We start from the raw sequence: 16,052 nt of genomic DNA on the forward strand, positions 1-16,052 counted from the left end.
TCCTGTTTTTATTCTGTCTTGTGTATGCGTGCGTAGACGCCATGCTTTTCGGTGTTTCGAAGGGTGCACAAAGGCCAGCGAAGGACAATGATACCAGAAACCAGCACACCGTAAACATCCAAGAGCTTGGTTCTGAAATAATACGGAAATCACTGCTTCAGACCGACTTATTTCACGGGTTTCAACATCTTTACTGAAGGGATTTCTTGTAAATTCCCACAAATTTCATATTTTATTTATTTTATCCCGAATATATTATATTACAGATAGAAACAGCGGAAAAATAAATATTTGACGTTTTTGACATTGAAGAAAACGAATTTCTTATCTGGCACACAACACACTTCAAGACAAAATGCGCAGTAGAGATTTGTTGTTCTTGGTGCCGTCACTCCAATCACCACTCACTGCCGAAAACAATGAAAACTGCTATTAATTATAATTATACGTAAACAGCGTTAATGGCAGTAATGGCGTAAAGTTAATAAACTAAAGTTATATTAAACTGTGGTCTTTGATTGTAGTGTGTTTACCATGCGCCTCAGGGAGAATAATTTATTGTGAAACATTAGATGATTACATTTGTTGTTCTCCTGTTGTAGATTGCAGCTGGCGTAGGCAACCCAAACAGTCCCAAACATAACCATCATAAACAGCACCAATCTCAGCACCAACACCAGCACCACCACAACCAGCAGCAACCAACATCCAGGATGACAGTGAACTCGCAGTCGGGCCCAAAATCTCCCCGACCCTCCGAGGACCTCATCAGCACTGCCACGTCGGCGCTGCGGCGGCTGAATTTCAAAACGGGACGCGGCACCACCAAGAGCAACAAGAGTAATGCCAGCACCGGAGGCGGAGGCGGCTCGCATCAAACTGGGCAGGGCGTGCCTAAGGTGGTGGTCATGGGATCCAGCACAACATCGGAAAACACGATTAACACTAGCACAGATAGTGCTAATACCATTGTGACAACCATGACGGCCACCGACGGTGAGATTACCGAAGATAGTTTGGACATGAACGAATCTCTTGATATCTACGCTAGCGAGCCAGCAACGACATCACAACATGCAGTTGAGGTTATGCAACCTACACTGGTATCACCTAAAACTCCACCCACGGCGAAACAAAACACGCCTCCGACGGCCAAGTTGGCGGAGACAAAATTCACCTTTGATATGACTTCGCCCACCGGGCAGCTTGTACCCTCCGATGGAGAAAACCGAACACCCACGAACTCAGACATCACTGGTGATGCTCCAAGCGCACAAAAAACAGTTGACTCTCTGATGGAGGAGCAATTAGATGCAATGAGAGTAGAAGGCCGTCGTCGAAACAGTTACAAAGCAGCACAAGGAGACTTAGACAAAATAGAACTTGCTAGTGATCAAACTCCGCCTCCGCCTGAATCCCTTCCAAAGTCCACCTCTCCAAGGCGTAAGCGTTCCACCCGCAAACACCACCACTCACCCAACAAATTCAAAACTGACAAATTCGTCTACGACGAACAGCACATTGCAAAATACAAAGAAAAATCAAGAGATTCACGAGAATCGCGTGAAACTCCACCGTTGCCAGATTTACGCGTTGATTTCTTCAATGAACCCTCAGCGGATGACGATTGCCTTTTTGTGCCGGCTATCGTATTGGAAAAGAGAGGCAGTGTATGCCTCAATAAATGTTTACGAGAAGTCGGGGCGCAGCTGGACGCAGTCGGCGGATCGCCGATTAATGTTACGACGAACCCAATGGAGAATTCATCTATGCATGTGGTCAGCGGTGGTGGCGGTGGACGCAAAGTACCACAGGCGACAATTGTGGTGCAACAACCTTCCCTGAGTGTAGACAATGCAAACGTTGCTACAATACTGTTGAAAAACGGCAGTGAATTTGTCTCCAACGTCGAGGTTCATAGCAAAACCAGCAAGAAACAGAAAGAAGATAGCGTCAAGCAATTACTGGACGTTGCAAACAATTTAACGCTGGAGGAAATCCACGATTTTGAAATGAGGTAATTTTTTTATTCATGACTTAAAAAAAAGACAAACGTAGAGTTCATTCATCCATGGATATTTTTATCCCCGGTGAAATCTTTAATCTTTATTTCTCTAAATTCGTGCGCATTTCTTTCATTTCATTTCATTTCCTCGATTTCTTATTCGGCTTAATCCTAAAATAAATACTTTGATGATGAGGTGATTCGCACCGAGTCGCAATATCATATCACCCAGTCGACGACTTCAATCGGTCGCGAGTTGTCTTCCTGGTGAATAAAAAATGTTTTGTTTGTGTGTTCGTGACCGCAGGTATGGCAGCCCACATCACAACCGATCGCAATCCGTCAAGACGCCGGGAAGGTCCTCGGGCCGTCCCAACTACCTATGTCTTCCACAGCAGCGCTCCCGGGTCGCTTCAATGCCCAACACCGGCGTCGAAGAGGAGTATTACCGATTGCGGCACTTTTCCATCACTGGCAAAGGCGTTGTCAATCGGGGCGACAGCCTGAAGAGTCGCAGATCGAGATCAAACAATTCGGTCGCTTCCAGTAATTCGAGGTTAGTGCAAACATTTTTTTCTTCTACCGCAGGGTATGACTATTGTTTTAAATGTATATTGTCCTAGTTGGTATTGTGTATTCACACAAACCTGTCAACTGTCATCCAGAGAATGCATGAATAGGGTACACCCAACCGGGTGGAATTTATAAATAACTCTCGGGCTGCAATCGAGTGTGAGGTGTAACCCCAATCGAATTCAACAGTTGTTTATACCGACTGTTTTCAGTTATGAATTAATATTACCAAATTATTAGTATGGTTAAGTTAGTTTTCGTCTACAATCAGTATCGCTGATGACATTTAAAGGACTCCCACCTACGTCTCGAATCTAGGGTTGTGGGCAACCAACGTCACGAGACGCCATTCGCCATTCGTGCGGTTGGTGTTGCGGTGTCGCCATTTGCTGGTAAATGTTAACACTTAATGTCAACAATAGATGCGTGTGCAATTGTGTGCGACCAGAGCGTTGTGAATTGAATACCGCCCATTGTCAAAATTGTCTAAAAGCTTATTTCATCTCGTCGCGTGACATAATTCTTCTAGTCGCTTCCACGCCACGAACAGGTTTGAGTACTTACCTAGTTACCCAGATAGAGAAAGAAGCGATATAGATGTTCTTACCCGCATGCATAAATAAAACAATGGCGGTGCGAACGCAAACGAATCAGAATGCAGGACGGCACTCATACCCTTGTAAACACATTTTACCCAGTCTCCCGTTTTAATCCGTTGATTGATGCGGACCGATGGACTATGATGATCCGATTACGGTGTGTCCCACTGAATATCCAGATATTCAATATCGGCATAAACATAGGTTTCCACACATACCCACACCTACCGGGTGTGCGGATAAACTCCTGATTTATTTAATCCCTGGTCCTCTTAAAACCTGTTCTTGATAAAAGGGTTGCCTACGTTCTTATTCGTCCGGTGGTGGGAATGCGGTATGTTTATCAGCTAGATGGGCAGATAGGTCGCATCATGGGCGTAATGGCTGTCTTGTGTAGCTGGGGAAGCGGCAACCCGCCGATACGCCGGATGACACAGACAATCGGCGGGATGCTGGTGCTGACGAACTCGAACGGCGATGCCTCCGATTCAGTGCGCGCGTGAAACTCTGCCCAGCAACATCATCCACCCTCGGTGACGAACGGTTTTCCGATATTTCTGGTAGACTCGTGTGGGGTGGCTTTGGAAAATGTGGCTAAATCCGGGTGAGACTCGTCGACCTCAGCGCGACACGATCAAAATACGGCGTGCGAAAAGTGAAAAACTCAGACCGTAAGATATCAGACTTTACTGCAACCAGTGCCCAAGTTGATTCCTTGCGCGATTTGTTCATGAAAAATGAATCCATTTTATTTATGTATATGGGGTGTGAGACCTGAGGGTGGATTGTAACCTAAGTGTGTTTTTGTCAGACACATGAATGCATGTACATTATTTATACTTTCTTGGAGGCAACTTTGCTTTGATCTTTATTTTTACATCACCTGAACCTTGAATTCTTCGTTTTTACTTCAAGCTATGTTAGTTTTCAAAGAAGAAAACATAAAATCTAAAGGCGGTTTAATTTAGATTTGATGTATTTAGGAATTACGCTGAATGAATCAGGTGAGATTACATTTCACGGAAAATGGCTTTAAAAGTGCAAGGATTTATTTCCCACGGTGCACTCAACAGTTTTATTGACTTTTTAGCAATAGGTTATAACCTAAAAATAAATTTCAAGCAGCCATATCAGGGTTTGCCAATTATGGTTAGGTTTTTATTTAAATGGAGACAACAGTATTTTTTTTAGGATTAATTAAAACGCATAAAAAATTTATACTCTCATTTTAATATTTACATATAATTAAGTACCTACTTACAAAAATTAATAATGCATAAAATATTGCGGCACGTGGCTTATTCAAGTATATAATTAAACAATATAAAAAATTTCTTTCAAGTTCAAATTTGTTCTATACGTGCAGACAAACCAATTTATTCGCAACTTTATTGGCTGACAAAAAATTTGGGTAATTCAATTAAGTGCTTCAGTTCCATTTCGTCCCAAAATCCAATCCCTTCTTAAATATTGCTAGGTCAATGCTTTACATTCCCATTTTAAAAACGTGTAATTTATCCTCTTTTACGATCATAGGTTTTCTGATTGCCTGAAAGTATCACACACTTTGCCTTCAATTTTTTGCGCCTGTTTTGTTTCGTTTTCCACGAAGGGAGATGTACTTTTTCTGCTAATTCGGTTTCTGTGTCACGGCACATAGCAGGGGGCGCCACCTCGACCTCAGCACCAGACCATTAACATTTTCCATCGCATTTGACATTTCATTATTGCGCCGAGTGCCTAAGAGTAGAATTATAGCCGAAATTCTTCCACTGCTGGTTTGATGAAGCATTTCATAGTCTGCTAGGCATGGTCTAAGAATACCTTCTGACCTACTGACATGGTTTTTATTTTGCGGATAATATTCGCGATTAGCAGCATATACGCAGCAAAAGTGTTAATTTCATTTTATTTTACGAAAATGTGTACGATTTTAGTAGATAATGAATAATTTCACGTTGCAAAATGTTTTTATTATTATGTAATGAACTTTTTGACAGTTGGACATTATGTACAATATAGATCCTACTTGTTTATAGCTAATTGAATTAATAATTAATGTTTTGCAGTACCGAACAACTGCCGGTGGTCTCGACAGCAAACTCGGCACGCACATCAGCCAACTGCAGTCTAGCATCATCTCGGGAATCGTCGACGAGCGCCCCCGGCCCGATGCCCTACCGTGTCCTGATGTTGGGCGGCCCCGCCGTGGGCAAGTCCTCCCTGGTGTCACAATTTATGACTTCCGAGTATCTGCACGCATATGACACGAGCATAGGTAAACATGGATACGTTTATTTACTAATTAATAATGCACGCTCACACACACATACATAAATATTTGTATCAATTTCACTGGCGTGAAAGTAAAACAGCTTTACAAAGCCGGCGGTGTTGCTAAATTACATTAGACTTACATGAAGACGTGCGAACGAGCGCGTAATTACGCAGTGAGCGTTTGACAACACACACACACAATTTTCATAAGTTGAGCAAACCGAGCGATGGTTGCAAGTTGCAACCCCGGAAGGAAGGAAGCCAGCAAAGCGATTTACGTATGTATTTATGCATGATGACGAGGCGCGGCAGGGCGTGAGGCATCAGCACTCTGTGAGCATCCGTTGTGGGATGCACTCAAATCGCATCTGCATATGCAAATTGCTAGCTCAACAAAAACCTGCATCATCGCTAGCCAGTCCGTATTGAAATTAGAATTTCCGGCGTACTCGTTAATGTTTACTCATTTAAATCGGCTCGCACGCGAATTCATCGTGTATACATAATTTTGATTTGATTGTTCAATGTTTAAATATGCAAGAGTCGTATTATTTCTCAATTTTTAAATTTTTTCAAAGAAATTCACATTAAATGCATTGCCACTTAAAAAAAATTAATTTATTTGATGTAATTAACACATCGAGCGATGACGTGACGCGATGATAACAAGTCCACCCTTTGTGCAATTACAATTCAATTACCATCGACAAACAAGCGCCCCCCGTGCACATAATTTTATGAGTGGTAAACATGCACGAAAACGCGCCGCGGCCAATACTCATTACGTCCTAAATCCATGCCAGATGGTCATATTTATCACAAGTTTCGCAATTTGCCAGCAATGTAATCAAGCGAGCGCGCGGGCGCACGATGTACTTTTTACGGCGTAAACTTACTCGAAGACGCGCCCGGAGTTTTGATGGATCGGCAAAATTGTTTCCACTTTGCGTCGAGAATTATGTGCAGTCATAAGTTCTATCTTTATCATGATTCGTCTTGTTTGAATTGCAAACACAAAAAGACCTTCAACTTCAACTGATTACATAATTCATTCTAACATAAAAAAATAAATAAAAACGCATGTTTTGGGTCGAAATATTATGTTTTGTAGAGATTTAGTATTAATTCTATTTATGCCTAAATTTGGTCTATTCATTTCGCATTCAATCAGCGCAAACGGAAATATAATTCGTAAACGAATCAGTCTCGGCCGTCCGCGCTGAAAACCGAGCGTGGGATAACGTCGTTATGAGCAAAACTTAATTTACAATCGACAAAGGTGTAGAGGGTGTATTTCGCGTCAGTGTGCACGAAAATTAAGGACAACATCGCGCGCGCGTTTAATTCTTGATACTTTGGCAACATTCAGCTGTTCAGCTCACACCCGAAAACGAGACCTTAATTTGTCGCGTTTAATTATTCACCCTCTCATTTTATATTATAGACGACGACAGTGGCGAGAAGACCGTGTCCGTGCTGCTGGCAGGCGAAGAGTCCGAGTTGGTGTTCATCGATTTCGCCACGGCAGACTTAACTGTAAGTACAACACTACAACTTCACCGAAATAAAAAAAGTGATGTAGATAAATGGACGAATAGACAGACAGGCAGCGAAATTGTTTATATGTAGTTGTGGAAATTGGATTGTTTGTTTACAGCCGCAGAATTGCATCAAAAAGTACACAGATCCGCACGCCTATTGCGTCGTATTCTCCTGTGCGGACCGTTCCAGTCTGAGCTGCGCCGAGATGATTCTGCAAACTCTCTGGACGCTGGATACCATCAGTACAAAGGCGGTTATCTTGGTTTCAAACAAAGCGGATTTGGTGAGATCGCGCGCTGTCAGCACTGAAGGTATTTCGAGCTAATTTATTATTGTATATCTGGTGCAATACACAAAGCTTTTTGCTATTATCTTGGAGATTAAGTGTTTTGCGCAATGTCTGTATTTCATTAATGCACAATGCATTAACAAGCAGGCTAAGTGGATTGGGAAGCGAGGAACATTCCAATAATTTGAGTTTAACTAGCTGCATTTGCATTGTATTGTATCAAAGGTAATCGGGGTTTCTAGGAGTTTACATCAAGGTTTGAATCGGAATGTACTGTATTCAAATTCATGGAAAATTTAATTTTTTGATGTTTAACAAGCGTATAAGTATCTTCTGAACGTCAACGTAAAAAGAAGTAAATTGGCACTTTGGAATTAACCGGAAAAGACTTAAAACTTCCTTCTTTGGTTTGACTTATTGAGTGTGACCTACTTTTAGACAAAAAGTTTTTCTTTTTATTTGAAATACCCATCCTAATTGGAAAAATAAGTTTTCTTCAGAGTTTTCTTTAAATATTTGGTAAAAATTGATTTTTGTTTTAAATTCAAAGCAATTTGATTTTATTTATTATAATAACAAACCTGAGTGACATATTTTTTGAAAGGTTTCAAAATTTTCGGTGATCATAACAAGTTCGGACCAAAAATATATTTTTTAAATAAATTTTCAAGTAGTATGAATCAAAATGAATAAAAGTTTTCTCGATTTTTTAAAATGTTACGTGAATTCCCGGCAAAGCAACCGTAATTTACTCGCAACCACCAAAAAGGCTATACGATTATGGCATGACATTAAAGACGATGAGCATTTGCTGACAAAACGTATTTCCTCGTCCGTCAGTTCACTTGGTGAACTGGAGAGTGGTGAATCATCAGCTGATGTGCAACCAGAGCCAGCTAAACCCACGTGGCACGCGATTCCTAATAACAAACCGAAAAAAAGACGTGTGGAGTCTCAGAAAAAGGAGGTTGAACCACCGGTTAAGCATCCGGATGGACGCCCCGTGCAACAAATGGGCAAATTGAGAAAAGGACGTGGACATAATGCTCGAAAATTAACTAAGAAAGTAAAGAAACCGGCAAATATTCCAGCCGGACCGCGGAGAAGTATGCGGCGGAAAACTTCGAAGCAACGTTTGACAGGAACGCGCGACCGTGACGAAATTGAGTTTTTCGATTCATTAGTGACGTTGTGTGATGTTTGCAGAAAGAAAGATCAAGAGAAAAAGCCAAGTGTAAAGTCAATTCAAAAAGCTAAGCATAAAATTCAAAAATCGGGAAAGAAAAAGACGCCGGCCAAAAATAAAACTGCAAATGAAAAAGTTAACAAAAAGGCAACATGAGTGTCGTCTAACCGAACTTTTTAAATAAAAAATATGGTCACACGAACATTTTTAATCCTTGTCAAGTTTGTATAACAAAATCTTACTTAGTTTTCTTATTTCATTATTTTTATGGATGATTTTTAAAGAGGCACTTAATGTGAATTATCTGAATGCTCTCGTCAACACGATTATACGATCGTGCTCGACTCGATGGACTATTAAGAAAAAATAATAACCTATGAAATTACATTCCATTACGTGCCGGCGTCCGCGAACCTAATTTAAACGCCAGACGTGACGACAATTCAATCTGCCAAGAATCCGGCGCCTCGCGTTAAATTTGCGTTTGTTCCTTGGTTGTTCGTGCGAAAATACGAACGAAGGTAGAGGTACTCGACTAGAGCGTGATATTTTTCGGCGGACGCCAAGATTTGGAAGTTTATGTGCGTTTTTTTTTGCTCTTCGTTACGTTTCTTTAATAAAAACGTTTCGCTTCTTTATGACGTTCATCTCGTGCAGGTCCTAAGGCTTCCAGTTCATCGGCATAATGGAATTTTAAGATCTTTACAAGTATAGGCCCGGAACGTTCTATTCATTGGAATTATTTTCGGCGTTTTTAACTTTTCTCCTGCGCTTACTTTTTGCTGATTTTTGGAGGGTCGCTGAAAGATCTTCTTTGCTTTGGCTTCTTGATGATTTGCGGACGTGAGCAGAAAAAGCTGTAAATGGGAATCAGTGCGTTCAGATCGAAATGTTTGTGACTTGAATACGGAATGTATTAAGTGTGGTGTTAAGGAGTAAACGCACTTTAATCTCCAGATCTTGACAAACAAGCAAAATGAATGACTTTTGAATTGAAAATTCTTTGAAAAATATTTTTTATTATTGAAAAAGAGAATAAAAAGAAAGAATTTAATGAATATTAAAATTAAATCAGGATGATATACGTGGATCTTGGGCGGAAAGCTGGAAAAGGATAAAATTGAAAAAGAGGAAATCCAATGAGAATTAATCAAGCAAATGAACTGCAACGTCGTTCGCCGACGCTGAGCGGATCGCGTAATTTGGCTCGCGAAACTTTGCGAACTCCGCCATCTAATGCGCGTATAGATTCGAATATACTAGTTTATCCTGTTTGTCAATTTGTTTCGGCGCAAAAATTTCCAATCTCAGCGCTTCTTTCTCTTTGCCATCTGCTTTTCCTCCACCCTGCTCTTATTTAAGCGCAGCGTAAAAGTTAAAGGTCGCAGAAGGAATCAAGTTAAAGGAAGAAATAACTGGCTTCGACGAGGAGCAGATTTAGCTGCCATTCAATGGAAGCGCGCGCGTATTTGCTAACGATGCGATACAGCCAAATAAGCAAAGTTTTATTGCGTTTTATTGTGTGCCGCGACTTCCATGATCGGATTTGGCGACGCGCCGAAGGAGTCGACAATCGCGAACTGAGCACGGATCGCAATCGATTCGCGTTTTTCTTCGCCGCATTGCCGCCGGACGCGTCACTTTGCTGCTGGTTCAGCTTTCGACCGCGAGCGCTGCGCCGCGCACGACTGACAGGACAATGAACCCACGTTTCCACCGACGGCTACAAACGGGTGGAAACTTGCTATTCAAACGTTTTCCCAGGAGCAATCAACAATAATAACATTGTATAAGTTATATTTATACGTCTACATTATTTCAAATTATTTTTAGAGCATTTTTAGTGGATTAATAGAGAAAAATTGAGGTTATATCAGACAACGCTTGACATTTTAACCTAACTTTTTTTCTATTATTTTTATTTTGTGATAACATGTGGTATATGAACTGGTGGCGTGCGTGTTATTACGAAAATGTGTGTTTAATGCGCGAAATGTGTAAAGACGAACGTGAGAAGGCGATGAAAGGACCTTCTAAACTAAAGAACGTGCGTAAACTGCGTTTGGAGCCTCCAGGCCACGTTGACCTCATAACCGATTAATGCATACACTTAGCCGGGATCACCCTCCGAGTCCTTTCATCGTAACAACCAGGCCACACACAAGCCCTTCGACTAATGATTCTAATGCGATTGTTAGCCGTACTCTGGCCTAATTAAAATCTACATCTCTGACCCGCCACTGGCTTTACATGTATATTAATATAATAGCATCCGTTATTTTCTAGATAAAAGTATGAAGATAATTGTATTAACATTTTTAATGTGTGTCTGCTTTTGTGTTTCCATTTTCGCGCAGAGGGAAAATCGATGGCGACCTCGTACGACTGCAAGTACATCGAGACATCTGTCGGCATCAATCACAACGTGGACGAGCTGCTGGTCGGCATCCTCACGCAGATACGCCTCAAGCTGGAGAATCCCGAGAGATCGCGCGACTTGTTCCGCAAGCGCAGCTCCTCCAAACGCAATCACAATCGGAACAAATCCACCGGCACCTCGGGCGCGGCAACGCCGACGGGCAGCGCGCCCAACACGCCGAAGAAGTACCGCGGCTCACGTACCTCCGCCAGCTTGAAGGTGAAAAGTCTGCTGGGGAAGGTGTGGGCGCGCGATAGTAAGTCCAAGTCCTGCGAGAATCTGCACGTGCTTTAAGTGCTGCGTAAAGGTGATGACAAAGTCTCTTCCAGAAAACACACTTACACAGACACACATTAACACTCACAAATAAGCTAGTCATGATTTTATTTTAGTGGACACATTAACGCACTTTTTTCACTCCTTAAGTATATTTAATGATAACATATCGCTCCGATATATTAACATATTTATACCAATTTGTACCCGACGATATGATATATTTGAGTAGGCAAATGACGAAAGTAAGCGATTAGTTTAGATTTTAGACCAATTTATTAAGTAACGAAGACGGAAACCCTCCTCGGATAGTTTCAACTCATTGATTAATAATGGATATAACCAAACATACCAAAAGATGAAAACCAAACACCAAATGCGTTTTGATGAATTGACGTGTAGTGATTTTTAGTGCGAAAATCGAACGTACATATAGTATTATTATAAATGAGCTTTAAGACGAGTGAATTAATTAAATCATACAAACAAGAAAAATGAATGAAATTTATTCTTAGCTGAGAAGACTTAGGAGGAATTGAAACAAAATGAGTAAAATTAACTAAATAAATCGTTCGAATTTAGTTGAAGCGTTCTAGGCAAGTTTGACATTTTGACAATTATTGCGTCTAGTAAAGTACGCACGCGCAGTAGATGGCAAACGAGCGAATTGCATTTTTTACGTATTTGCAATTTGATAAATAAATTTTAAACCAAACGTTTACGAATCGTAGTGAAACCTTCTATTATCTTCTCATTTCTTTTAAAATTAAACATTTTATTATGACATGCATTTCACCCACTTGTGTTTACATTGAAGGCGTATTATGTACATAAGATGAAAATGCAAAAAAATGAAACTTATGACACTTATATACACATAATGACAAAATATTAATATATACAAAGGTGGGTCCATTGCGAGTGCGCGGTGCCATTTTGATGAAAACGACGCACCCAGCAATTCGATGTAATTTCGATTTATATTTTCTTAACGTGGCATAAATAATAATAATATGAATATTGTAAACATGTAAACAAACAAGACCCTCAACTCCTCAACTAGGTGTCTACGTGTTTGTCTAATACACATATACAGGTGAAACCAAACAAAATGGTTTCATAATGATAAGATCTCGTTGAAAAGTATCTAGGGGTTAATTCATATGTTATGCGTGTTTAAGTAACTGTCAAAAATCTCCGAATTTCTCCCGTACAAGTAATATCCGTGCCGAGACGAGGAGTAATCACACCAACATTATGTTTCGTGCCTTTTTAACCATTTATAATCAAAATAACACTTTTCTTATGCAAATAGGGGCTGCTTTCGTAAATATTTCCCAGTGCTGCTTGTAATAGCAAGAGAAAGAACGGTTTAAATCAGAAATTGCGTTATTGTTTGTGAGTTTATTGGAGTTTTAGCGTTTTAATATATTTATACCGTTGTTTTTCGCATAACCAACCTTGTAGTCGGCACGCATTGATGTATATTGCATCACATATGCAACTTTATCTACACTTACAGATAAATAATCGAATATGCTCATCGTGCCGTACCGTGTTCCCCAAAAAACATAATACACGTCAATACTAGTTCCACCCAAAACCACTAAATGCATATAATAAATTAATCAAGCTGTAGTGAAAGCGTTAATTAGTCAATGTTAGCTCTAATCTTTTCGATGCGTCAAACATGAATGCAAATCAAAACCACACTCATCAATAAATCATTAATAATGACAAACAATCAGCTGGATAACAGATAGCGTTTTTGATTCGCTGTGCCTTTCTTTTCGAAATTTTTACCGAATGCTTCTTGTTGTTGACAAACAGTCTTAAGTAACACATCGTTCGGGCGAAACGGGTAATAGTTCACGGTGACCCTAGGCAACCTGACACGCACTGTATGCAACCCAACATACATTGTATAGCAGTTAGTGTGTTCAGGTGCTGCATCACGCAATAAGCGTGATTTTTAATCATTTACTTGATCATACTGAAGTGAAACTTCGTTTGATTGGTGTAGTCTAGCGTGTTGAATGTACTTCATGTAGATATGTACACTTATCCATCATATAAAACACCCTAAACACGTACCCGGAATAAATTTTAAAAAATCGCAATATAATTGTTTCACAACGCCCCTAAATGTAATGTATTTATAATAATGAAATTAAAAGTAAAACAAACAGTCAGAGAAACAAACTAATGTGTTATTGTTTTCAACGACGGGGAGAAAATGGTGTTTGGTGTATTTTTTTTCGGCCCGTTGTACGAGGAATGTAATGAAAAATGTTATGTGTTTACAATTTGAATATACTATTGCAAATTGTTTCAAATATTAATAATTTGCGAATGCGAATGGAATTTTTTTAGTTCGAATTTCATTACGCACATTTTAATTATACCTAATTGGTATTTTTTGCACGTTTAAATGAATGCGTGTCGCGTGCTGAGGTGAGGCGCGGCGCAAAATCAAATTAGAAATGCAATTTTCCGGCGCGCATCGGTGATAAAAGCCTATTTAAATTTGCAGATATCAGTATGGATGTCCGCAATGCACTAATAAATTTGATTAGCGCCGCACTCGCATGGAAACATAAATATTAACTGAGGCTAATTGGAAACTACAAAACACACGGTTCCATCCTTCAAAAAGTATATATTAATTGAAATGCTTAAAACAAATTGTAAATCATCCGAAACCATCATGTCAAGCACAGATTTATTAATGATTTACATTAATTCTATGAGATTGATCGATAATGTTTAATATTTGTATGTAGGTATAGATGAATTGAGAATTTTAAACATTTGATTAAATTATTGTCATTTATGGTATGAGTTACAATAATTATAAACTAAACACGGATGTAACTTACTTGTATCAAATGCATCCAAACAAAAAAAATGTATTATTGATAATAATGAGGAATTTAATTAAATATTAAAATATTATTACTGAATATTTATATTTTACTGCGTCATTCTAAATAATTAAATAACTCAACAATTTAAATTTAATTAATATTTTATAAATTTTATTGTTTCATTTTTTGGGGCTCAGCATTTTTTATGAACGGAAAATGTCAAGATTTTAAAGTTTACGAGCGCTCGCCACGTCGAACGCTTCTTGCACTCTTAAGTTTTAATTAATTTCTTTATGTATTCGGTCCAATTTAATGTTCGACGTTAACTTGGCAAACAGTTATTTTGGTGCAACGACAGCGAAAAAGTTATAAGGTACAAAAGCTTTTCGCTCAGCGCTGTCCATCTGCATTGTTTTAACGGCTGTTTACTTTTAATCAACCGTGTAATTACGCAATTTCAGCAAATATCTAGTGGGTATTTTTATGGCTACCTTACTTTCATTTTAAATCACTCTCAATTTAAACTTGAAAAAAACCACAGGTAAAGTTTTTTTCATATACGTCAGTGTTTTCCGTTTAGTACGTAATTTAGACTAAAAAGAATTAATACTAGGGCGTCGTAAATAGTAAGACTAAACGTAAAAGAGGAGATGAAGAAGGAGGCTCTCACGGAAGCTTTATCCTGCCTGCCTGCCTCAAGAGTCAAGACGAGGTAGAAAGGAAAGAGAGTGCGCCGTAATTTGACCGAGAGTGCTGAATATTCGATATTATATAGATTTATATTGTATTACCGCCAGAGCGCGCGCACCTTCGGATATGTATTATTATTCATTATTCAATGTAATTTATCATTTTATTCATCGGAGAATTACCCAGCGAGCTATTCGTTAAATCTTCACCTCAGAATTTACACAAAGCGCACATGCATCGATTTTCTATTCGAAGATTGTGAATAAATGTTGCAATAGATTGAAAATAGATCAGTCAATTTAAATTTTTTTTATTAAATATTGATATTAATATCGATAACTAATAAAATTTTAAGGTGCAGCATTTTATATTATAATATTTTATTTTATAAAGAGTCAATTCACACTTCCATGAATTTACGAGCTGTTATAGTGCAATTCTAGTAAAACGATTCATTATATTTATAAGATGTAGTCCTTATTGTGGTTTATGATGTGTAATCGTCACGATTATGTTCATCCTATAAACCTCATTTGCACATTGTGACAATACATATCCGCAAAGCGTAAACAAACCGTCGAAAGAGAAAATGTACAAACGTGCATGTAATGAGCTCTTCTTGCTACAAATGTAATGAAAACCTTAATTACATCTTTGGTTTTGCGCAAAGAAAACAATTAAATGCATCTAAATATAATTGTGCATTGTGCATTTTACATTCAGCACTTCAAACGCGACCTCAGCGCTGTGCCCGATCGGCACCATCGCGAGAAAGGAGAAATTTACTTTTCACGACCGACATAGTTTTATCTTCTTGGGATCTTCCTCGCAGCCAGCGTGCGTGTGCGTGCAATTTATCGACTCTAGATGCGCACCGCACGCAACTATCGTCTATCGGGCCTAATCGATACGTTGTGTGCATGCATGGCGACGCTGAACACAATCATAAATTTCCATTGCTTCAAAACGCTCGCGCTTTTTTCGTCGAGATTTTCGAATGCTGGCGGGCAGCGAGTGTGCCGCATTAGACGCCGTCGATGGATGGATGACAAAAAGGAAACCGCGCCGCTGGCGAAGAGCTGACCTTGAAGGAGGTCACTGCATTGACCCGGCAGCTGCACTTTGCCTACTTTAATGTCAGCCCAAAAGTGTGCTGCACGTATCTACTTGTGTTTTGTCTACTTACAAAGATAAATAATTAGTAAGTATGCTCTTCACACTTTAATATGACCAACATTTAAGATATATGTTATTGAATTGTCAGTTTTTAGCGAAAATGGTTGATTAAATTAAGGATGCAGTTTTGAGATTTGTAGGTCTGCTAAAAAA

The 16,052-nt window shown here is 39.4% G+C and overlaps 1 protein-coding gene across 1 annotated transcript in view; it reads left to right on the forward strand.

Annotated features, from left to right (window-relative positions):
- LOC135801933 (uncharacterized) overlaps positions 1-14,121 on the forward strand; it is a 28,301-nt gene extending 14,180 nt beyond the window's left edge. Inside the window, exons 3-8 of the mRNA XM_065315464.1 lie at positions 603-2,017; positions 2,313-2,561; positions 5,247-5,455; positions 6,899-6,990; positions 7,112-7,307; positions 10,829-14,121. Of these exons, the coding sequence (XP_065171536.1) occupies positions 714-2,017; positions 2,313-2,561; positions 5,247-5,455; positions 6,899-6,990; positions 7,112-7,307; positions 10,829-11,184 (2,406 nt within the window). The 5' untranslated portion in view covers positions 603-713 and the 3' untranslated portion in view covers positions 11,185-14,121. The remainder of the gene's footprint in view (positions 1-602; positions 2,018-2,312; positions 2,562-5,246; positions 5,456-6,898; positions 6,991-7,111; positions 7,308-10,828) is intronic.
- The last annotated feature ends 1,931 nt before the right edge of the window (positions 14,122-16,052 follow it).

The sequence above is a fragment of the Atheta coriaria genome, unplaced genomic scaffold (assembly GCF_025399875.1).
Source record: "Atheta coriaria isolate IRGN ID8LTWV9N9 unplaced genomic scaffold, Caltech_Dcor_3.1 hic_scaffold_14_pilon, whole genome shotgun sequence".
Lineage (NCBI taxonomy): Eukaryota > Metazoa > Arthropoda > Insecta > Coleoptera > Staphylinidae > Dalotia > Dalotia coriaria.